The sequence below is a fragment of the Mastomys coucha genome, unplaced genomic scaffold, assembly GCF_008632895.1.
Source record: "Mastomys coucha isolate ucsf_1 unplaced genomic scaffold, UCSF_Mcou_1 pScaffold9, whole genome shotgun sequence".
NCBI classification, from domain to species: domain Eukaryota; kingdom Metazoa; phylum Chordata; class Mammalia; order Rodentia; family Muridae; genus Mastomys; species Mastomys coucha.
This window is the reverse complement of record NW_022196915.1, coordinates 45,943,411-45,968,283: the sequence shown is the minus strand read 5'-3', so window position 1 is coordinate 45,968,283 and position 24,873 is coordinate 45,943,411. Positions and strand designations below refer to the sequence as shown.

Below are 24,873 nucleotides of genomic sequence, written 5' to 3'. Positions count from 1 at the left end.
GGCTTGCTTCTAATCTAGAAACATTTGCAGAATTTAAAAATAATGAATAAACTTTGTCTACTTTGAAGGATTAGGAATGGTAAGAATTCAGTGTGAGTAAGAATCTGCAATCTAGATTACTGTCTCCAAGAAGTATTCCTCACCAAAACAACCAGAGTCCAGGTCTGTGTCAGGAGATATGAAGCTGGGGCTGGGAGATCTTCTTGCATCCGAAAACAAAGAAGCTCTTTTAAACTATTTTAGTGAGGTCAAAAAACTGTGTCCTGAAAGGTTACAAGTAATTGAATGTTAAGAAAATTGTGTACAGTAACTGAGATATGTGGGAATATTACATTAGTTAGTAAGATACCAGAAGAGTATGTTTGGGTGTGTGAGAAGAGATGGAGACAGATAGAGATATACAGGAGAGAAGAAGGGGAGGGAGAAATTCACTGGACACCAATGGAAGTTTCTAGGACCATAACCTATTTATTCTCCAAGCTGACAGTAAAAAAGGCATTTATTCTGCTTCTCTGAGATGAATTCTACTTAAGAATAACAGTGGATGAAAGTTATTTTTCAGAAAACTACTCCAGCCTATGAATGACTAATTTTGAAAATTATTTTTCTGTGACCCCTAACAAAATGTCAAACTCAACAATATAAGGGTGTCAGAAAGGTAATAATTGATTAGGTGTTACCTGAGCTCAACTCAAGTCTCAGCATCACTAAAGGAGCATCTCCTGATATGATGGAACACTGATTACATGGAGCCATCTACAAAATATTACTGCAAAATAAAAGTTCACTTTGAATCTAATCAGGCCTTAAAATAGAAATGCTAACCAAGAAACAAGTAATACAGGAATGAGGAATAAGGGGCAGCAATCCGTGCACCATGCATAGAGGCCAAAGACCTTTGAGGAGTAGGTTCTCTCCTTCCACTGTGGGTTTAGTATCAGGCTCGCACAGCAAGGACTTTTACCTGCTTAGCCATCCCCATGCTGGGTAATATAATAATTTAAATGATTCTCTAAGAAAGCAGCATGACAACTCCATAGCAGAGGACATTGTAGGAGAATTCAATCTTCATCAGACTCACAACATAGAAATAGGTGGGTGGATGAGGTGCTGAATGAGAGGGACTTAAAAACTTTTGGCTAAGAAACATAACAACCAAATACAGTGAGTAGTCCTTGTTAGGACACTTTTTCAATATGTGAACTTGAGGGAGAAGTAAACAATATAAGCAAAACTGAGTGGAGGCGGGGTATTGGTTGTTACAGAATTGTACTAACTTTTAAGTACACTGAAGTTTTATGAAATAACTTGGGGAGCTATATGTAGCTTTAACATTAAGTAGACATCTAGTGGCCGTGATCTCTCTATGGAACACCGAGGGAAGTTTAGTGACTTTGGAGAGCCATTTGTCTCAGCAAGGAGACAAGTTAATTTAGAACGAAATGGTTCTTTAAAAAGTCTTTTTCAGAAAATGTGGACTCTAAATTCCTTATGCCTCACATCCAGATGACTCTTCTTGTTATACAAGTATCAGTTTCTCTCTGTGTGACATATGGCTGGACTTGTGCTCAATATAGGATGTCACTACTGAGCCCCTACATAATGCCATTGTTTGGTGTATAAATAGACCAATCAAGTTATTGCCTAAGATTCCAAGGACCTTCAGAACAGATAGTTTAGTAAAGACTCTGAGCTTTAACAGAGGGCTGCATGTAAAGTGCTTGCTCCTTCTTACACTGGACGAAGGAGAGTCACTCCAGTCAATGTTTCTCAACCTTAGAAGCACCAACAATTAATTCCATCTTCCTTAACATCTGACTTGCCCTAGTGAATGAGAATTCCTGGAAAGAAATTGTTCTGCAAAATCTGATTGATTGGTAAGAACTGCAGTGATGTAGAGAGGCTTCTAGACTTCAGGTCCAAGCTTTATCTTGTGGCCAGATTTAGCTCCCTAAATAGCCATTTCCTCTGGCCATGTCCATGTTAGAATACCCTGCGACTAAGAGACTGAAATCTTTTGGAATTTATTAACTTAGCAGACCACTAGTTTCCATCAACCAAAGCTAAGAATGTCATCAGAAAGCATTTGAGACCTATAGGAGGAGATCTTCTCATTTGCTGTAATTGTTCTCATAGACATCAATGTATTTTTATGATTTTCTTTGCTCTGCTACTATAAAACTTCATGAATTGCTTCCATATAGGAACATGGAACTGGAGTAACCTAGCTTCATGCTTCTGAAGCTATTTTAATGTGACAGGGCAAGTCAGTGAAGATTTCCTCCCTCTTGTATTCTTGCTGAGGCCATTTTAGGTTTAACTAGAATTTGATTTCCTTGATTGGAAGCTTTGTGGAAAATACCCAACTCTATTTGAGGGAACCAGGGAAAGTCAGGATATGCTACCTAAATTATCTTGACTTGTGTTAAATACCTACTTATGTAAACCTCTCCAGATAACTGCTTGGCTTCGGTTAAACTGACTGTTTTAGCAAAACACCCCCCTGAAGCTTCCAAGTGCTCTTTACCTTTAAAAGCCCCTTTCTCTAAATGCTCACAGCTACACTTGGATCCCAAATACCTGAGCATAGTCTCTACTGGCTGGACTTGTAATTGGCTATAGACTATGTCTGAGTGGTCTTCTCTGGTGGGCTTCTCATCATAGTCACTCAAATTTGGTTCCAGAGTATTTTTTTCATTTGAGGTGAGAACTATGTTCTTTGAGTTGATGGCCCTTAAATCTTCCTTGGGACATACTGTTTAAAGACCACATAGGACTTAATTGAATCTGGATTTAAAATGTGCTCTTTCAAGTTTTCTAACCTTAAGTAATACCCTTACTGTCTGAGTTACTGTGAATAATTACATTGCCAGCAAGCACTAGTGTGGCATCTACAAGACAGAATGTGAAGGAATGAACCCAACATGAATAACCATTATAAGAGAAGAAAATCTAGAGGTGCAACCTCTAAACTGTTATTGATAGTTTTATTGAGAGAGTTTATAGAACATACTCCTTTTTTATGTTAAACATTTCCAAGATAAATAGCTTATTACCTCTGAATCAAAAAATGTGAAATCGTTTTAAAAATGTCTTACGTGATTGATACCATAGCACTAAAGTATGGTTCTAATTTTGGTCTTAATCCCCACTACCATCTAAGCCACTTTCCATGCTGCCACCAGAGACCGTCAGGTATAGTTCTCAAGAAGGCCACAGAATGGCATTCCCGTTCCTTGGTAGGGCATGTTAGGCTCTTACTAATCTGGTCTCTGCCTCCCTCTCCAGCTCTACCTCATCCTTTCCTGACTCCTCCTAACCTCCAGCCACACTGGGATTCGTGTCATTCTCTGTGCACACAAATGTGTTCATATATTTTTTACCTGTTTGTGGGCTGAAAAGTCCATGAGCAGACTGATCTTAGGCAGCATATGTAGAGATAGAACTGACCTAGATCTGACCTGGATCATTTGCCCTGCAATATCATATGACACTTGTCTTGTGTTGAGTCACTCCATTTTGGACTCATTTACTATAAGAGTTTAGTGTTCCCTAACTAGTAGAAAATCCAAGTGCATTTTCTTTTCCAGAGCTAAAAGAAAAATCTCTAAAAAACATTACTTTGCTTCAGCCCCAAAGGTATCACAGTATTTCTTTGCTCACTGATGCATAGTAACTACACGGGCCAACAACCTCAATGTGATTAGTCGTAAAATTAAAATCTGTGATAAAGTACACTAGGAGGACAAGAGAAGGGAATGGAATGCTAATGGCACTGGAAAAACTAAAGAAAACAGTTTAAATTTGGTAAGTTGAGAAATTATGATAAGTGCATTATTTATAATACAAAGGTAAATATATAATTTATATATATTTAAAAATGTGTGACTTTTTTTAAAACTAGGCAACTAGAAAAGAATGGCTGTCATTGGGCAATGAGATTGAAGAATGAAGAAGCAGCAAAGAGCTCCTGTTCACTGATATAGCTGATCTTCAAATTATGTGATATATCACTTTAACACAATTAAATATTTATAAGTTGGCAAGGGAGGAAGGTGACACAGGTGAAGTAGACTTCATGTGGCTCTACAGCACTGGAAAACTACACAGTAAGATGAGCTGTGCTGGCTTGAGATATGGAACAGCAAGGCAGTGCAGTGGAGAAGGACTGTCGTCTGCTATTTGCAAGTCTCTAGGCACCTAGACTACCGATCTTTAGGATTCAGAGTAGCCTCACTATGCTCAAGAGGCATGTGAGTAGACATAAAAAGTAATAATCAGGGATTCTACATTTTTCCCTTCTTTATAGCTCTGGCTAAAACCAGTAAGATCTACTGTATTCCCACATAGATACTTTATCTCCACCTTGGCAGATGTCAGCACTGCAAGAATGTGTACCTCTATTGTTTAAGATGGAGAACTAGAATATATACGTATGTGCTTGCATGTACACATGTGTGTAATGAAGGGACACAATATCATGCAAGTAGGAACATAGTACCTGGGAAGTTAGGAACAGGAACTGAGAGGAAGCAAACAAAATATGATAGCAAGAGATAGGGACAGCAAAAAGGTGGAGGAACGAGAGGTAGGAAACAGACTCAATAGGGACCAGAGTACAAAGGGGGGACTTCCTTTAGGCTTAAGGTATTTAGAGATGGATCTGGAGGACACTCTAGCCTATATCAAACACTGACCTGGCAGTTCCAGATGGGGCCAAGGAGGCAGAATGCATACTCTTTTAACAGCTATTTTAAACCTACTTCTAAGAAAACCAGGTACCTACCCTTTGAGAAGCATAAACAGGATGTGAGGATGAGAACTGATGTACTCCACAGTAGGACACCGTGTCCCAATCTGTCTTCTCAGAATGTTGTTGAATATCTGGGTCACATCTTTTTTTCCCTGTTAAAGATACATGTCACTATTAAATGGTGTGCTTTTAATGGATAAATTGTATGGCATGAGGAATACAAACATACACTCTCATAGATATAGTGTTATTCTGTATAAAGTGTGCAACCAATAATTTACTATTTTCATTTGTCTTCATAAAGTCCACTAAATGGGCACAATTCTTCACCAAAATGTACAGGGTAGGAAACTTGGCAGGGTGGGAGAGTCTATATGCACAGCTGGAAATGGGTACAACGTAGTAGCAAGAATTGAAATTTTTATGCTTTTTCTCCTTTTAGCTCTCTTTAGATGGAAACAGTGACTGATTTTTTAAATCTTCATAACTGAAAGATAATAGATGAAGAATGTAAGTTACAACTAAGTAAAATGTTAAGAGTCAAATCTCTCTTTCTTAACATCTAATTCTGGGTAATATGCCTTCACTTTATCTATTCATTTTACCTTGAGGTTTTTAAGAAACTTTTTTCTTCTTAATGAGATGTAAATTGTGAGTTTTTCCTATGTAATATGTAACTTGTATATGTATGTGTTTATATACCTATGTATGTGTCGTGTGTGTGTGTGTGTGCGTGTGTGTGTGTGTGTGTGTCTATCTGACCTATATGAAGTCACACATAGCCTAGAGAAGAAAGACTTTTGGTCCTGACTGCCTGAGTTAGAGGAACTACTGCCAATCTTGAACAAGGCTTTTAAAGAGTCTTCATGCATCTTACAACCTGAGTTGAGTCCAATTCTGTAAAAGAAGCCCTGATTTGGACCCATGTTTCACATATATAAAAAGAAGGGCGCAAAATGATATCAGTTATTACAGTATACCAACTATTCTGCCCTTTGTCCTTCAACTGAACTGTCAAATGTTCCAACAGCTACTCTGTGTCCCTTCAAAGCATCTTCACTTGGTAGCATCAGCTACCAAGAAATAACACCACTCTCTTTCCTTAAGTGTCTCAGTATTTGCCTTATGCTCAGAAGTCCAATGCCTTCCACAAGTCCACTGCCCCTGCCTATTGCTTTGCACTTCTGCATCAGATTCTACTGCTGCTGACTGTGTGTATACTTGCACACAATCTTTAGTGACTGTGCATCTCTGGCTCATGCTCTCCTCGTGTCCTCTACAAACTGTTCCACAGGCCCTTTTTTAAGACTCAATTCAGGATATTCTCCATTGAGATGAGTGCCGCTAGTCTGTTAAGGTTTACTATTACCCTTTGCCTACAATAACTGGTACCTCCTCTATATGACTACCTATACCTCCACCTCCTGTCAGAGCAGCAAACCTTTAATGAGTACTGATTCCATGCCAGGAACTTATGTTAACATCCTGGCATGCACTACTCAGTCTCTGCAACAGACTTATGAGGGGCTTATTACAGACAGGGAAAAACTGAGGACATGAAATGTGGAACAGCCAGGGTCCTATCATCAGTTGACAGAACCCAAGGTCTCAGTTTTTAGCTATCATCTTAAATTGATTCCCAACACACAAGACAGTGGATTAAAAGGAATGGGTTTCGTTTTTAACTTCCTAAGGATGTTAGCTCTAAGGAATACAGGACCCATTTGAATGTATATATTATGGGCTGGAGTATAGTATGCTCTCAATAAATAGTTATTAGACAGAGCATTTATCTTAGAAATATGCCTCACTGGATACATAGGCCACCCATGTATCTCTTATTAGAAACATGGAACTGAACCCTCTCATTTTTAAATTTAGCATTTTTTTTTTTTGTTTTGGTTTTTCAAGACAGGGTTTCTCTGTGTAGCCCTGGCTGTCCTGGAACTCACTCTGTAGACCAGGCTGGCCTAGAACTCAGAAATCCGCCTGCCTCTGCCTCCCAAGTGCTGGGATTAAAGGAGTGTGCCACCACCGCCTGGCCTAAATTTAGCATTTTTTAATACAAGAGACACTTAAAAAAAAGAGAAAGAACTAAAACAAAAAAAAAATGAGACCATTAAGATTATTCATTAATAACTGAGTCTTAAAATTTCCCTGCCCTTTCTGGGATCTCAAATATTCCAGGTTGGCCTCCAACTTGCTATAACTAATGATGAATATGTACTTGTTACCCTTAGTGCTAGGATGATGGGTGTGTGCTACCACACCATGCTAATGCAGTACTGAGATGCACCGAGGGCTTTATGCATATGGGTAAGCCCACCATCTGTGCCACACTCTAAGACTTTAAAGCTGTCAGTTTTATAAAACACAAAGTAAATGTGGGTTAATCAAAGTAACACAGGAGCTGGAGAGAGATGTCACAAGTCAAGAGCACTGGCTGCTCTTGCAGTGAACCTAGAATTGGTTCGTAGCACCCAGATAATGGCTTAAACCATCTCTAATTCTAGTTCTAGGGGACTCAATGCCCTCTTTTGGTTTCCAGAGACACTGGGCACTCACTCCTGTGATGCATATACATATATGTAGGCAAACACACGCATAAAATAATTTTAAATGGGAAAATAATGAAGAGAAAAAATTCTGAAAGAGTAGCATGTGTCCTGTGTCTAATCTCTAACAACTTCCTTACATACAAATTCAGAATGTAGTTTAGACTTTTAAAACTAAGATCAAATTTCAAAAAAATGAAAATCTCTGGGATCTATGATTAGGCAAAAAAGTTCTTAGCCTTGTTGATAACAAGTGAAGAAATAATAAACTGATTTCATGGATGGCTTTACTCCTCTGGGAGGCAGAGGAAGGTGGATCTCTGTGAGTCTAAGGCCAGCCTGGTCAACATAGTGAGTTCCCGGACAGCCAGGGCTATGTAGATAGATCCTATCTCAAAAGAATGAACACATTCACGCGCGAGCACACACACACACACACACACACACACACACACACACACACACACACGGCGGGGGGGGTAATGGGAGGCGAATGGGGGATGAGAGAAACAGAGAGAATTGGGGGCTGGAGAGATGACTCAGTAGTTAAGAGCACTGGACACACTTCCAAAGGTTCTAGGTTCAACTGCAAACACTCACATGGTTGCTCATAACCATCTGTAGTAGCTCTGATCCTAAAAGATCTAAGATCCTCCTTTGTGGGCACCACACATACACAATGCACAATCATACAGGCAGGTAAAGCAACTATATACAGAAAAAAATATTTAATAAAAAAAAAAAAAACCAACCAACCAACCAACCAACCATCCAAACAAACACAACTTTTGTTCACAGGAAGATTCTGTTAGCAAGATTAAAATATAGGATACAGAGTGGGGGAAAATACTATTAGCCATATCTACCAAAAAAGATCAGTATCTAGAGAACACAGACTTAATTAGCGAAGTCATAAGACACTTTGTCAAAGAGGACATATAGTTAGTTGAAACAGACACATTAAAGATGTTCAATGTCAGGAACCTCCAGGAAGTGCACAGTGAAACCACAGTGAGATACACATTCCTCATTCTGACAGATCTATCAGAATGGCTGAAATGAAAACTAAAGCCAACAGGAAATACTAGCAGAAGTGAAAGAGGCACACTCACACTGTGATGGAAATGTAAAGCCTGGGACAGACATGGCTCAGTGGGTAAAGATATATGCGCTTACAGAGGACATGATTCCAGTTTGATACTGGAAACCCATAGTGGGAGAACCAAGTCCAGAAAGCTGTCCTATGACTTTCATACTACTGAGCTGTCACAAGTGTGCTTATGCACACATATAATGTTAATAATGAGCACAATATCTTAAAAAGGAAATGTAAAACAATATAATCAGTTTGTAAAACATTTAAGGACTTTCTTAAGAAAGAAAACACCACCAAGATGTCACTCAAGGCATTCATGATAAAGAAGCACATGAGCTACATGGGCATGATTCTCATGTAGGAGCCAGAGTTGGAAACAGCACAGAAACACTTCAGCTGTTAGAGGGTAAACTGTGGTCATCCATGCTAAAGACTACTTAGTAGTCAACAACTAAAGCAATGTGTAGATATTTAGTTTACTAAACAGGACGTCATCTATAGGAGATTTCTGAAATAAATCCATTATAGAATGGGGAACAGTGTAGTTCAGAACAGGTAGAAGTCAGGGATGTGATGGTGATGCATAAGAGAAGTGGGTGTAACTAGAAAGTGGCACAAGGAGAGATTCTTGTGGGAATGGAACAGATCTACTTTATCATGTTACCAATATGGATAACCTGGTTGTGTTAGTTTTTCAGGATGTTACTCTTAGCAAATGCAGGAAAATGGAGTTTTTCTGACCCATTCCTTACAACTGCAAGTCATCAACAATTATTCCAAAATAAAGGTCAAATTTTTTTTTTTAGAATTATTTTATTTCATTTTTATGTGTATGAGTACACTGTAGCTGTACAGATGACTGTGTTCGATCGCTCTGGCCCCGCTCGCTCTGGTCCCGCTTGCTCCGGTGTAATTTTCTGCAGCTGTCTTCAGACGCACCAGAAGAGGGCGTCTGATCTCATTGTGGGTGGTTGTGAGCCACCATGTGGTTGCTGGGACTCAGGACCTTCGGAAGAGCAGTCTGTGCTCTTACCCGCTGAGCCATCTCGCCAGCCCAAGGGTCAACTTTTTAAAAGACATTTAGTATCAGTTTTACACAGACAAAAAGAACTTTAGCCCAGCTGCTTCAATAGAGAGCAACAACTGCTGGGTATGACAGCTCCCAAATGCAATCCTAGTACTCAGGAGGCTGAGGCAGGAGGACTGTCACAATTTCAAGAGTAGCTTGGGCTACACAGTAAGACTTTGCCTCAAGAAATCAAAACAGCAGCAAAATAAGCAAACAGTGAGTTAGTAAAAATGACTGTGTCTGTCGGAGCCTGACAACCTAAATTCAATCCTGGGACTCATGAAGTCAAAGTAGAGAACCAACTTCCACAAAGCGTCCTCTGACCTCCATGCCCTGTCTGTGGCACACATGACTCAAACAAATGTAATAAGAAACATGGCCTAGCAAACTGGTAGAAATAAGAAACTGGAACACCACATCAAGATGTCAGCAATGATTAAATATTTGAAATATCATCTTACTGTCATTTTCTTTAATAGAAATATCAAGAAATCAGGGCAGAAGAAGAGGGTGGGAAAATGAAAGCCTGAGGAGACAGGGAAATAAAAAGCTGGCACTATGAAAGCAAATTATCTCTTCCCTTAAAGGAAGTCAATCATAATCAAATGCAAACTTTCATAAAAAAGGAGAAAGTGAATCTTGGGACCCTGTGATGTACCTGGGGGAGTGTGCTTGCCTGCCATGAATGAACCCTGTCCCACCCTCAGTATGGGGAGGAAGCACTTCAGAATCAGTTGGTGTTATAATTTTAAAATCTTAAAAAAATGATCATTGTGTCTGAATTTAATTCATAGGGATTGTAAACACGCCATTTGTTCTATAAAGGAGGCAGACCTATCAGTATAAACAGTTTTAAATGAAAGTAATTCTGTGGCGTCCAAATCTTCCTAGATGATACAGGGCAATACTGCAGAACCCATACCAAGCCCTGTTTGAAATATCACAAGACTGTGTTTTTCATACCTCCCAGTAAAATGGCCCAGGGAGGTATGGCATTCCAGTGAACAGCAGCAATGAAGCACCACAGAACTCTATCCAACTTTCACTTGATTAGCAAACATATGCAGAGGCAGAGGGAGCCCCTGTGGGTAACAGAACAGTTCTGCTGCTAGAGACTATTTCTCCCACCAGACCAGAGGGTCCAGATACAGAGGATTAGAGAAGAGAAAACCACCAAAAGGTTGATTATAAGGAAGCTACATCCAGAAATAAACCAGAAATTAATGCAGTAATTGGTGATTGCACATTATGTAGGTAGTAGATCTTCAGCATGAAGAAACATTTGTTAGCAGGAAAACTAATAAAAGGTCGGAAGTTATTTGTTTAATGAGTTAATGAATGGCAGGTAAGGGTGTATCAACTGAAATAAAACAAGAACAGGAGAAAAGGAGTGAAATAATCAGAAGTAACTGCTGGTAAGTGCAGACATAGAGAAGAGGAGGGCTTAGGAAATCCCTGTTTTGATGGGGATTGCACTGGATTTGTAGATAGCCTTGATAAGATGGCCATTTTTACTATCTTAATCCTACAGATCCATGAGCCTGGGAGGTCTTTCCATCTTCTGCAGTCTTCTTTGATTTCTTTCTTCAGAGACTTGAAGAAGTTCTTGTCATACAGATTTTTTATTTGCTTAGTCACACCAAGGTATTTTTATATTATTTGTGGCTATTGTGAAGAGTGTCGTTTCCCTAATTTTTTTCTCAGCCTGCTTATCCTTTATGTAGAGGAAGGCTACTGATTTGCTTGAGTTAATTTTATATCCAGCCACTTTGCTGAACTTGTTTCAGGTTTAGGGGTTAGTTCTCTGGTAGAATTTTTGGGGTCACTTAAATATATATCCATCATATCATCTGCCAATAGTGGTATATTGACTTCCAATTCATATCCCTTTGACCTCCTTTTGTTGTCTAATTGCTCTAGCTAGAACTTCAAGTACTATATTGAATAAACAGGGAGAGGGTGGGCATCCCTGTCTTGTCCCTGATTTTAGTGGGATTGCTTCAACTTTCTCTTAATTTTAATTTGATGTTGGCTGTTGGTTTGCTGCATATTGCTTTTATTATATTTAGGTATGGGCCTTGAATTCCTGATCTTTTCAAGACTTTTAACATGAAGGGGTGCCGTTTGTCAAGGCCTTTTCAACATCTAATGAGATGATCACATGATTTTTTTCATTTGAGTTTGTTTATATAGTGGATTACGTTGATGGATTTACATATATTGAACCATCCCTGCATCCCTGGGATGAGCCCTACTTAATCGTGGTTAATGAACATTTTGATGTATTCTTGGATTCAGTCTATGAGAATTCTATTAAGTATCTTTTGCATCAATATTCACAAAAGAAATTTGTCTGAAGTTCTCTTTGTTGTATCTTCGTGTGGTTTAGGTATCAGTGTAACTGTGGTTTCATAGAATGAATTAGGTAGTGTTCCTTCTGTTTCTATTTTGTGGAATAGTTTGTTCTTGTGGTCTATAAAATTGGAGTCTGCAGATACTGGGTATCCCAGGCTTTTCAGGCGGCTTGAAACTCCTTTGCTTACACACTCTGGTTGACAGCAGCTTGGCTCACTTGGATCACTAGGTTGACAGTAATAAGAAGTGACCACTAGATCACAGTGCAGTTTCCTGCCACTTCAAGCTGCTTTCTCATTTAGTCTGAACACTAACCCCTTGATCTCTTACCTACATGCATTATAAAATATAAGATGACATAAAGCTATGTCTTGAATACTGGCCAAACCTCAAAAGACACAGATAGCCCTGTGTTTGATCCTAAGCTCAACAGTATAATAGGCCTTGCCATTTTAGTCATAAGTCCCATTTTTTTTCTTTTCTTTTGTAAGATAGTGTCTCACTATGATCCTGCCCTTGCCTGGCACTTAATATGTACACTAGGCTGGCCTCAAACTAAGAGTTCAGGTGCTTCTTCCATCTGAATACTGGTACTAAAGAATAAGATGGAGCCACCAGTTACAAAACTGCACTATTTCATTGTTTTTCAGAGAGAAAACAGTAGAATTTCTATTTGTCTTTCTTGAGGGTCTGGAGCATTGTAGGAGGCTGACCTTGTTGCTGGAAACTGGGGCTCCTAAGGCAATGTCAGGAAGCAGGTACAGAATTGCCTATGGAAAATCCATATCCTAGGGCTCTGATCTGGTGCCAGTGGATTCTTTAAAATGATCTCCAGTGAAGGGGTTCACTGCAGTTTCCCCCAAAAGAAAGAACATGCCACAATCCCCTTGCTGATACATGGAAGGTCATCATCATCATTACAAAGAGGGTCTGAGAGGTCACAATCCTCAAATCTGCACTTGAGGATCCTTTGTAGGACCTCTAAGACAGTACAAAACAAGGATTCACTCCTTAGTCTCTCTTATATTTCTGGTTGTGAGCCTAGTCTTTAACGGCTGAGCCATCTCTCCAGCCCACTCCTTAGTCACTCATTCGCCTTACAGATAGATAATCTTGTAAGCTTAATCAACGAGAGGCAACTCTTTGTGATATCCCTCTAACTGGGATGCTGGCAACTGCTCTGGACAACATGTGACCCTTCTCTTCCTATTTAACTGCTCAATCTTCAGAGTCCAGAGTCAGTCCATGGTCTAGTTAAATGACTGAAGGCCTTTCGCACTTTCCGTTTCCTTCCCTTACTATCTGAGTGTTGCTTAAACTTCCAGTCTAAGACAGTCTCTAGTTTTCGCTCTCACTTATTCTTCTCATTGTGCTCCAGCACTTCCTCCAAACTGGCTTCTGTTCTAATGGGGTCCAAGCAATGTCTAGAACTGCTGGAGGGAAGGCTGTGCCAGCTTCCCTTGGCTTCTAGCAGTCTTTCTGAATCCAGGAAAGGCAGGTTCTTCCTTCCTTCTTTGACCTCATAATATGCTCAGATGAAGGAGAAATTAATCTGTCATGCAGACTCCTGAGTTAGTTTCTCATGTCCAGAGTGATTATCACTGCCTCTACAAACACACTGCTGTTAGTGGGAAGTTCGAATCTCCTGTTCTCAGGTTTTAGACCCTGTTTCCATCTTGCTCTAGGAGCTGGTATTGTCTTACCATGCTGAAGTAGAGAACCATCTAGTGTCCTTCACTCAGCATAAACTGCTCATATCACTTCCTATAAAAGGTTCAGGGAAAACAAAGGTGAAGTCTAGCCTCATGTGAAACAACTTCAATCTTTTCAGTCATCTTTCCTTACACTCCTTCCTTTAGAGCTGTTTTCAAGTTGTCTCTTTCCCTGTCCCAAATGCTTCTCTTCTCAATTTCCTACCCATTGGCCTTCCGCTAAAGGAGACATCTCCTACTTCTGTTACTGTTCTTTGCAAGGGAATCTAAGTCCATTGCTTTCCTTCTGGTCATTGTCCAGAGACTGCATACAACTTACCTCACACCTACCAACATGAATTCTAAACGAAAGTTTAGGGTTTTTTTGTACTTTTTCTACCACCTCTCTGTAGGAAATGCTTCCTGGGTTATCTGGCAAGAGCAGCTCATCCCTCAAACAGTAATTTTCCCTCCTAGTTAAACAAATCATAAATTCTAGTCAAATGACTGTAGGTCTTCAAAGACACAAGGTGAGATGCTTTCAGTTTGGAAATGCTATGATCATCATTCAAAAGAGCCTGAATTGTCTAGTAAACAATTTTTTAATTCCTTAAAAAAAAATGGCATACTCCACTCTCAGTCAGTTTTCTAAGTAGCTCTAGCTAGCCTAAAACCTGTGATCCTCCTATCTCAGCCTCCTTTCTGAATTCTGAGGTTATATAGGTGTGCACTACCATGAGGCGCTAGAGTATTTTCTTTTTACTCTATCTTACCTACCGACCAACTGACCGACCAACCAACCAACCAACCAACCAACCAACTAACCAACCAAAGATTAGCCCAGTTTTCCAAGGGCTGATGAAAGGATGACGACCAAGGGTAGGCACAACACAGCACGTTCAAAGTACTATGTAACACTGCTGATAGAGAGGAGTGCCCCAAAGAAAACTCCAGGTACCTCACTGCTTTCTTTAGCAGTAGCTCAGCTGGAGGAAACACAGGCCTAGCACCCAAGGTACAACTGAGAGTCAAGGGTTGGGGGTTCTGTGTAGTTAGAATAAATTTTGAAATCAGGAAGAATTTTATAAAGCTATCATCAGCTTAAATAGATATTCTGTCTCAAGAAGGAAAATTGTTGTCTACAGGCTGCCGGGCCTTGCCTACTGTTCAGAAAGATGTACAGCACATTTCTGTAAGCAGGCTAAAAAAGCTGCCTCCTTCCTCACAGTACTGTGTACAGTTGATGGGATGCTATAAATCTCACTGTCCCCCAATTTAAATCTTTTTCATCCATTTATTCAAGCAAGAAATATTCATTCATTAGGGTCAGGAGAGAAGAACAGCTGTATGTACTAAGTATTTCATTTATTCATAACTCTGTTCTAGGTTACACAAGAATACATAAAGTTAAGAACTCTCTGCTGCTTATTATTGAAGTAAGAACCTCTTAGTGACATTATTAAATTTTTGTTGTTTTAAGACAGTGTCTCACTACGTAGCTCAGGTGTCCTAGAACTCACCTAGTTTCTCTATGAGGCACTTTCAGCAGGCATTAGTTGGTTCTATGTTGTCTAGAGGTAGACCCCTCATACAGTTCCCCTCCACATTGGCATGTCAGTTGTTACTGCTCAGAGCTTTCTTCTTCTTCCTACTGTACTCTTAGCATTCTGACCTGTTGTTTTAATGTCACTATACCTGATGTTCTATCTTCTCTGAGTCTTCAAAGCATATTCACCCTTAGCATATCTCCTTCAGCATCCCACTATAAACTAGGCTTATCTTTAACTAATTCAAGCAAATCGGTGGTCATAATAACTTACAGTGTGGCTTCTCTCAGGTAAATATACAAAACAATAAGACAAAAATATAATTGTAATCTAAGAATGAGGACTCTTTTTCCTATTCAAAGCTACTGCTCAACAATATCTAAAACAAATAGAAAAGTGATTGCCACTAAGTCTGACAAGTTGAGTTGCATCCCAGAAAGGAAAAAAGAATCAATTTGTGAAAGATGTCATTACTCTCCACATGTGAGCCATGTTACTCGTGCCCCTGCAAATACACACACCACTACCATCCCCCAATAATAGTGATGATGATGATAAACAAAAACTTCAAAGGTTATAACAAAACAATTCAGTTTGTATTTCATTTAGTTGAAGAGTAACTGAAAATATTCTGACATTTTATATACTTTGCATTTATATTTAGTTTTTATAGAATATAACATATATGTGCATGTCTTTTTACAAAGTTTAATATGACAGAGTGATGTGAGTTCTTGCCATTACTCTATGTAGATGAGAAAATCTGGGCTAAAAGTTAATTTACTGGCTGTACAATCAGTAGTAGAGGCTGGACTCCAGACACCTGTAACACTGTGTCAAATATTTTCCATGACAACCTTCTATTATGTTCTTAAACTCAGTAAAAGAAACATTTAAGTGTATGAACATAGTAAAAGTACACTTTGATTCCATGCATGCCCAGTTTAAAAAGCAAATGGAAATAAGATGGAAGCAGACATTTAACAAGCCAAACACACAGAAGAGAATAGACTATGGGCTGGAAAATGTCAGAGAGAAACAGGATAAGGGAGATAAGACGGGGTATCTGAAAGGAGCAATGAGTTAAAGTCTGGGTCCCTGAGGCCTTTCTCCAGAGCACTCTGATTTTACAATTCCACCAGTCTTGCTCTGCACACTTTCTGTCTATCTAATCTGTCCAAGAAGCAATGCATTAGTATTCCACAGATCTCTAGAACTCTAACTTTATGTCAGCTCAATTACTGTAATTCATTTCTTTCTACTTATCTGTGAATAAAGCCAAAAGCAATTCGCTTAATATCCTACATGATTCCCATCTATGAAAATTGTGGGATATGTTCTACTAGCTACTAGCTGGGCTGCCTAGTCTGGCCTCAGTGGGAGAGGAAGCACCCAGCCTCACAGAGACTAGAAGTGCCAGGGTGAGGGGATACCTGGAAGGCCCAGAGAAGAAGGGAAGGGGGAAGGAGAGAAGGATTGTGGGAGGGGGTGACCAGCATGGGAGAAATGAGCAAGATGTAAAGTGTATAAGTAAATTAAATAAAATGAAATACAATAATAATATTAATAATAATAATAAAAACCTGTATAACTCCATCTATGAAAATCAATGAGAAACAGACACTTACCTGGAACTATCAAGCATGTTGGTAAAAAGAAAGCAAAAAATAGAAAATGACTACTGCCTAAACAGTAAATACACAAACTTTCCTATGTATGCAGTAAATAATAATATATAATAATAAAATGCTTATAACACATTTACTGCTTTATTTTATCTAATTATTTAGGTAAATTAGCTTAAACTACTTTCAAAATGATGCCAAAACACACTGCCATACTGGTATTTAACAAATTATTGGTTTGGTATAATACATTAATGAAAAGAAGCTTCATAGATACTCTTTGAATTTCAGCTCCCACTTTAACTTTATGACTTTGGGAAAATTACTTAAAATCCTGAATCTTGGGCTCTCTATTTGTAACATGGGATGGATGGAGCCAGTGAGATGACTCAGTGAGGGAAGGTTCTTGTGTGGAAGCCTATAACCTGAGTTTGATCTCCCACAAGGTTTGAGGAGAGAACCCACTCCCAGGAGCTGTCATCTGACTTCCACATGTGAAACGGGACACATGAATACAAACATACACACCAAGAAGTCAACACAATTTAAAAGGGGGTGAATAATGAAGTATTTGCCATAAAGGTAGTTCTAAGAATGAACTTGTATGCATGAAATTGTACCTTGTACTCAAGTAACTTATCTTTGTCTCTTGTGAACAGCAGTAATCATTAACCTAGTTACACAAAACTTAACTACAGTATGCCTTTTGCTTACCGTAAAGGTTTTACGAAAGCTGTTAATAACATAGGTGGACACTGATTGCTTTAAATTAAGTATGAACACTTATTACTTATTGCTGAGTACCAGGAGAGACATCAGTCATTTTAGGTAAAAAGGGACTCTCATTATTTAGTCTGGAGAAGCAGGAGGGACAGCCTTGCACAGATCTTTCACCTCAAAGTCTATGAGCTGCAGGTCGGCTATGAGTGTCACCAGCAACCCGCTGCTGTAGAGCTCCTGGGCCAGCTGAGCCACTGCTTCTGTGGGAGGCTCCTTGTCGTTTGTTCCACACAGAATTTCCTTCATTGCTTGCAGAGATTTTGACACTTCTTCTGAAGCCTAGAGACCAGAAAGTATGGTCATAATTAAAAAGAATACAAATTTTAGGTTTTAAGGAAGCAAACAGCTCCCCTCAACATGTACTGCATGATTGCTTTATAATCTTTATAATCAAAGATAATTTTCTGGCTATAATAAACAATAGCAGCAATACAAAAACATTAGTAGGGATTAATTCTTTTCTTTCTTTTTTTCTTTCTTTCTTTCTTTTTTTTTTTTAAAAAATATTTATTTATTTCACGTATGAGTACATTGTCACTATCTTCAGATACACCAGAAGATGGTATCAGATTCCATTACAAATGGTTGTGAGCCACCACGTGGTTGCTGGGAATTGAACTCAGGACCTCTGTAAGAGCAGCCAGTGCTCTTAACCTCTGAGCCATCTCTGCAGCCCAGGATTAGTTTTTCTTAATCTTTAATAATGTGACTAAAATTTATGTGAAAAGATCCCTAATTTTTTTTTTTAGACAATACAACTGAAGTCTCAAGTAATATTCTTATTTTTGGTGGAAAATAAAAAGAAAGCATAATCTTGAAAATTAAATTGAGTGTTTTAATGACTTACAAACTGCTACAAGTCTTTATTTAAGGCTTTTGCTGAGGTTTTTCAATGGATTCCTACCCTCTTGATTAAAGGTTCAGGTATAAAATCCCAATTTGTTAAAACTTACAAGCTTTGGACATACTTATTTATCCCACACAATCATACGTTTTGTATTTGTAAAAGTTAGAGTGGTTTATTACAGTTTGGTAATAATGTGCAAATCCATCAAGGCAGAATGTAGACTAGTATGGAAACTGGGAGTGGGCTGTGGAATGACTGCTCATGGGTGTGGGCTTCTTTGGGGAATAGGAGACATGTTCTCAAATTAGATAGTGGTGATGGTTACTTGTGCATTGTGAAAACCCAGAGCTGAGAAATTAAATGCTATGAGAACTATCTCAAAAACTCTCATTAAACTAGTAAAATTGACAAGGACTACTAACTAGCAGTTTGTGTTTCTATTTGTAAAAAGTATATTTTAGTTGACTTTCCATTGTAGTATGATAGTAATAAAAAGTGAGATGAAAATGCATGGAGTAAGACAAATTAGAAGAAAATAACATGTCAGCATGGCACTGCTTTTTAACAGGCATTTCTCAAATTCTTTAGCTTATTACTGGCTTAAGAATAATTATAAAGAAAATCCCTCTCTTGTCATAAATCCAAGTCAAGAGACCATATTTTCAGCACCCTGTCACCTTGAGTGTGCCCTTTTACCCAAATGCATGTCACAAATATGACAATAATTTGTACCTTAAGTGTCCCCAAAGGTCCATGTGTTTAGTGGGGCATTCCTGAGGTAGTAGGACCTAATGGGAGGTCTCTTCTCTAGTCACTGGGAATATGCTTTTGAGTGAGAGTGTGGGATGGACCACATCATCTACTTTTTTCTTCTGTTGTTTTCCATCCCAGCTGCAAGCTGTGTCACATGCTCCCCACATGATGTGCTGTCCCTACCAGCAGCCGCAGAGCAAGGAGGCCTACTGACCAAAGACTCGAGTTTCCAAACTCCAAGGACAAACCAACACTCCCTTTGTACAGGCTGAAAGGCTCAGGCATTTTGTTATACTGTCCACAGTAATGACTGTTTTACTTTTCCCTATTTTTTGCCCCTGTCTTACCTTGCTGCAGTTAGCCCCTCTAATTCTGAAGAACACTTGTTCTTTTCCATGCTTTTCTTTTTTCACTCAGTTTCCATCAGAGGAGCTCCTCTCTGGCTGCACGGAGGCAGCAGTTCAAGTACCACTATCTCGACTGCTCCACTCATGGAAGTGCAGCCACTTCTTAGTCCTATGGTTAGTACATTTGCCAGCTGTTCTCATTGAGAAGCTGTGAACTACAACGCAGTGTACATTCTCATGTGTCTCTCCTGTGCGTGTGCACAGATGTTGTCGGGTACCACTAGTGGAATTATGGCGTGCACATGTATATGTGCTTTGTCACTTGCAATGAACACAAGAAGTGCTCCTGCTCATAATCCTTGTCAGCATTGCTATGAACGTGATGTAGGCTTAATTGACCTTTTCCCAATTATTAAAAAAAACTATTAAGTTTTTTTTTGGAGTCTGCCATTTAGATTTATACATACTTTATGAAGGTTATTTTTGCCTCCAATTTGGCTCAATATCTCAATGAATATCAGAATTAGAACAAGACATTTTATAACAGGTCATCTTGAGTCTAGTCACAGCAGAGAGCCACATATGCAGGACTTAAAATTCTTTCAAAGGATGAACAGAAACCGCTCCCCACCCCCATGAGGAAGTCTTTTGGTCAATGTGAAATGAACATGTGCCTGTTCTTTCTTTCACATCACTGTAACACAATACAATGATAAAGCCTGGAGATCTTGAAGCTCTGTCAACAGTGACTGGGGTGGATCAGAGGCTCTGGACAGTGAAGCAAAGGTTCAGAACAACAGGCCCAACAGTTACTAGCCGGATAAAGACTGCAACAACCTATGTACATAACAGGGACCACACTTAGCAATTCTAATTGGCTTCTCCTTGGAATACACACATTTTAATAAGGTTTTGCTTTGAATCATACCTTGTCTGTCTTTTTGTCTTGCTTTTCCAAAATGGCCAGGTTGTCTTTCAGAATTTTGACAATTTCTGCTGGATTTTTGTGTGATTTACTAAACAAAGGCATTTTTTTTAATGTATAAAAATCTCTTCTTCCAATATGGAATGCTAAAAAAACAAATAAGCCAAGTTTAAAAAGTTAAATAGAAATAAACTACTTTAAGAAGGTTTGAAAACTTTACTTAAAAATAAAGATTTTATAAAGATGCAGAATATTTATTGAGAACAAACTGGTAGTTTAAAACAAAGTGGGTTAAGATTCACATACTGTAAAAAAAAGTATGAAAAAAGTATTGTACCAAGTACTAATAGCAACTCATAACTGCAATATAAAATCATGAAATCTGCACTGCCTTGATGGAGGGTGAAGAGAGTGGGCACATTTTCAATTCTAAAGGCTGAGAACACTTGTTACATAGACTAGAGAAATGGCTGTCACTGCCTGACTGCATTAAGAGAAACACATCTTGTAATGGAAGGTTCCTTTAATAAAAGAATATTCACTAATACTTCATATATTAAAAAACATGATAAAACACAGTAAAGGTCTCTATGACTCAAACACTCAGAGATGATGATTATCATTTGGCATATATTCCCTTTACAGTTTTTCTACACTTATAAAGATATGTTTAATAAATACTAGAATAACAGCAAGCATAATATTTGGCAGTTTTCTCCATTTTTTAATACTGTGGATATTCTATAGGCATGTTTAGTTCTACTACAATATTTAAATTTTATATTATTATTATTATTATTATTATTATTATTATTATTATTATTATTATTTATATATGTGTAAAATGTGTGGGTAGATTATGGGCATGTTTATGCCTTAGTGCATATGTGGAGGTCAGAGGTCAGTTCTCTCTGACAGTGGTCCTTGACAGAATCTTAGTCATCAGGCTTGTACGGCTATGTTTTTAGCCATGCCATCCCTATATCAACAACATTTTTAATACCAATCTCACTATATAAATATGTCATCATTTATTTTATCAGTACCTTATTGGTAGACAAGAGAGATTTTTAATTTTTTGCCCAACAACTAACTTATTAACAATGACACAATTAGTCAATGAAGAAATAATATCAAATCTAAAGAACACAGCATTGACAGCAGCATGTTCTCTAGCCATTCATTGGTTATAACACTGTACCAAATCCCTCATCTCACTAGATTCCTATCTATTTTCAGTCTTTTCCCAGAATTTCTGCCACATCTGTGAATTACCTTATATCCAACCAAAAATTCTTTCAAGTAACACAACCAGTATCTGTTACCTGTAATCAAGAGTTGTACTAGAAGACATAATTTAAATAGAAATCAAAACAACTGGTATGAACTTTAATGATAAACAGCAAATTTAGACAGGGATGTATGAGGTGAACGTATTAGCTCTGACCCCAAAGGAAAGTTTGTATGTGGAAGCAAAAGACTCAAATATATAAAAATACATAAACATCAGAACTTTAAGATATGAAATTCATGTATAATAGCTCTCTTTCTCTATGCAGCCTTACCTTACCAATAGAAAGAACTAGAACACTAAGAATTTCAACTAGGAACTTCCGAACCTTAAAAGAGTAAAACTTATCCTATGGTCTAATATAAATGATATGTAAGTCCAATGACCACTTCTCTGTGTGGTTTTCTCTGCATCCGTATAACTCAAATGGTAATTTACTGTAATTTTAAACATTTTCAGGGCTTCTGGTATTTCTCAACTTTCACTTGCACACACACACACACACACAGAAAGCTAATGAGGAGTGAGGGAAGAAGCCAAGCAGGAGAAAGATAAAGGCAGAGAAAAGGAAGGATGTGGGGTTGCATATGGTCAGATTACATGATATAGTTAAAAGATAGTATCTTTATGGAATCTAGTACTCTGTACAATTAGTATACAACAAAAACAACAACAACAACAACAAGAAAAAGAAAAGAAAAAGCTACTCTCCAAGATCCAAAATAATAAATGAACTTCCTGGACAGGATTTAGGAAAACAATGAAGTCAAGTGTTCTGCACAGGAACTTTGCTTGCTAGTAGCAGAGTTTTGAGCCATGAACAAGCAAAACCCCCTCTGCTCTTTGGAATGCTATGGGAAAAGCAGATACTTGAGATACAAGGGGAGGATGCAATAGAACAGTGCCACACAGCACCTCTTAGCACAGTACCCTTTCTGGAAACATTTTCATATCTTAATGTACTGTTGGTTGAAATAAGTTTAATATCAAATTCATTTAAACTATTTTACAATTGCCTGGAACTTTGAGGGAAATCAAGACACACCCTCAAATCCTACAGCTCCATCCCCCAGGACCCTAGCAAACTAAGGCAGAGGTTTCCTGCAAGCCCATTTCTCTCTCATCAGATTGGCCAGGCCATCCACGCTCAGCCTGGATACCTTCCCCTTTGCATATAAACTTGGTTGCCAATTTTACTTTCTGGAAACTGTTTGATATGTGTCTACTTCACCCACTCAGTCACACTGAACACTTAAAAATGAGCCAGCTGTTAACTCAGAACATTTGCTACATAAATCCAAGCTTAGGCAAGCATGCAGCTTGGTTGCCTAGCAAGTAAAAGGCCTCTCTGTTCATTGCCAGTACTGGGAAAACAATACTTGAGTTCCCACCTAGTTTGGATGAATGGACTGCATTCAGAAATTCATATTCTGAACTACATTTTTCTATTTTAAAATAAAAATGTCTCTTAAATTAAGCCAGAAAAGGTTAAAAAATGATAATGCTAACATTTTAAAATCTAGATGATGGCAAAGGATATTAAAAGTGCATATGTATCACTATAGTGTTCATACTTAATAGCAATATGAAGAAAACAGAGTGTTATCTCATATGAAACAATAGCAGAGAGGGAGTGGAGTAAGTCAGACACAACAAAAGGAAACAAGGAACAGAATCACAATAGCAAAAGATACAATGGCTTATGCTTGGTATAAAGACAAAAAACATTTAAACCCTATCACTTAAAGAACTTTTCTAATCAAGATTAATGATAAAATACAAACTTAAGTTTGTCTTGTGGCTTTTAAAAGAAACAAATAATCCTTTCTTTTTTTGTTTTTGTTTTTGTTTCTCTGTATAGTCCTGGCTGTCTTGGAACTGACTCTGTAGACCAGGCTGGCCTCAAACTCAGAAATGCGCCTGCCTGTGCCTCCCAAGTGCTGGGATTAAAAGCGTGCACCACCACTGCCTGGCCAAATAATCCTCTTTCAATGCACATTCCAACAGAATGGCCTTTTAAAACACAACAGCAATGCAAAAAACAGACCCATCTACCTCATAGGACCCTGAGAAAATAGGCATGGTTCTGGGAAGAAAAGTTTATATACCCTTACAATTAAATCTCTAGCGAACACATCATTCCCGTACACATAGATTATATCCATATATCAATAAATATAAGGCTAGAAAGATTTAATAGAATCAAGCCAACAAATAGCTCAACAAAACTAATACTAAAACTCAGAAATGGTTCTTGAAAGGAAGCCTTTATATCATTGGCAGGACATGTGAGAGGGCATGAATCTACAATTATAATTCATTTGTACGGGAATAACAATAAAATAGAATTTAAAAAGTTAAAAAGAAAACCACCTCAAATATTTCCAAGAAAAAATAGAAATTGTGACAGAAGAAGAAATAACTGATTCAGAGACAAGAAAAGTTCCCTGGAGCTACTTCATTACTGCCCTGGTAACACCTGCCTACCCTGTGCCACACTCCAACCCATGGAAGGGTAGGATGAGCACCTGAGCAGAGCCAGAGCATGCACTACACCAGGTTCCACAACTAGGTCACAAATGGATTGTGACACAGGCTAATCAAAATACAGAAAGATGAAAGAACACTGTTAGTGAGAATATCATAAAAGGGAACTCCAGTGTGCTGGTAATGGAGATATGAATTGCTATAGCTAGGACAAGAAATGGTGTGGAGCTCCCCAAAAAGTTACTGAATTATCAACTGGCTGGTCAATGTTTTCACTTCAGGAGACATATCAAAAGGGCCCGAACTGGACATGTAAAGGTAAATCTGCATCTCATGATCAATGCAGCATTGCTCACACAGTTAACTCACATAATTAACCTATGTCTAATAACAGATGAAGAAAGACATACCACAGAATGTTAATTGCTCTTAAAAACAGGAGATAGCTAAGATAAAGCGCTCACTGTGCAAGCCTGATAACCTGAGTTCAATCCCTAGAACCTATGTAAAGGCAGAAGGTGAAAATCAATTCCACAAACACAACCCACTGTGGCACAATCATACACACACACATACACTCACAAAACCAAAGGGAAGTGGGTCATGCACTAGTGACAACATTCATGGATCATTACTGAAATAAATCAAGCACAGAAAGACAAATACTCTAAAAGAACTGCCAAAGGTGGGTGTCTTAGTCAGGGTTTCTATTCCTGCACAAACATCATGACCATGAAGCAAGTTGGGGAGGA

General features: G+C 38.4%; 1 protein-coding gene across 3 annotated transcripts in view; it reads right to left on the bottom strand.

Moving 5' to 3' along the window:
- Positions 1-24,873, bottom strand: part of Cab39l (calcium binding protein 39 like) — a 108,945-nt gene that overhangs the window by 36,332 nt on the left and 47,740 nt on the right. For all 3 annotated transcript variants that reach the window (XM_031362927.1, XM_031362926.1, XM_031362928.1), the window contains 3 exons: positions 20,347-20,489; positions 17,586-17,750; positions 4,787-4,905 (listed from right to left, as the gene is read on the bottom strand). In XM_031362927.1, coding sequence (XP_031218787.1) covers positions 4,787-4,905; positions 17,586-17,750; positions 20,347-20,448 — 386 coding nt within the window. In that variant the 5' untranslated portion in view covers positions 20,449-20,489. The remainder of the gene's footprint in view (positions 1-4,786; positions 4,906-17,585; positions 17,751-20,346; positions 20,490-24,873) is intronic.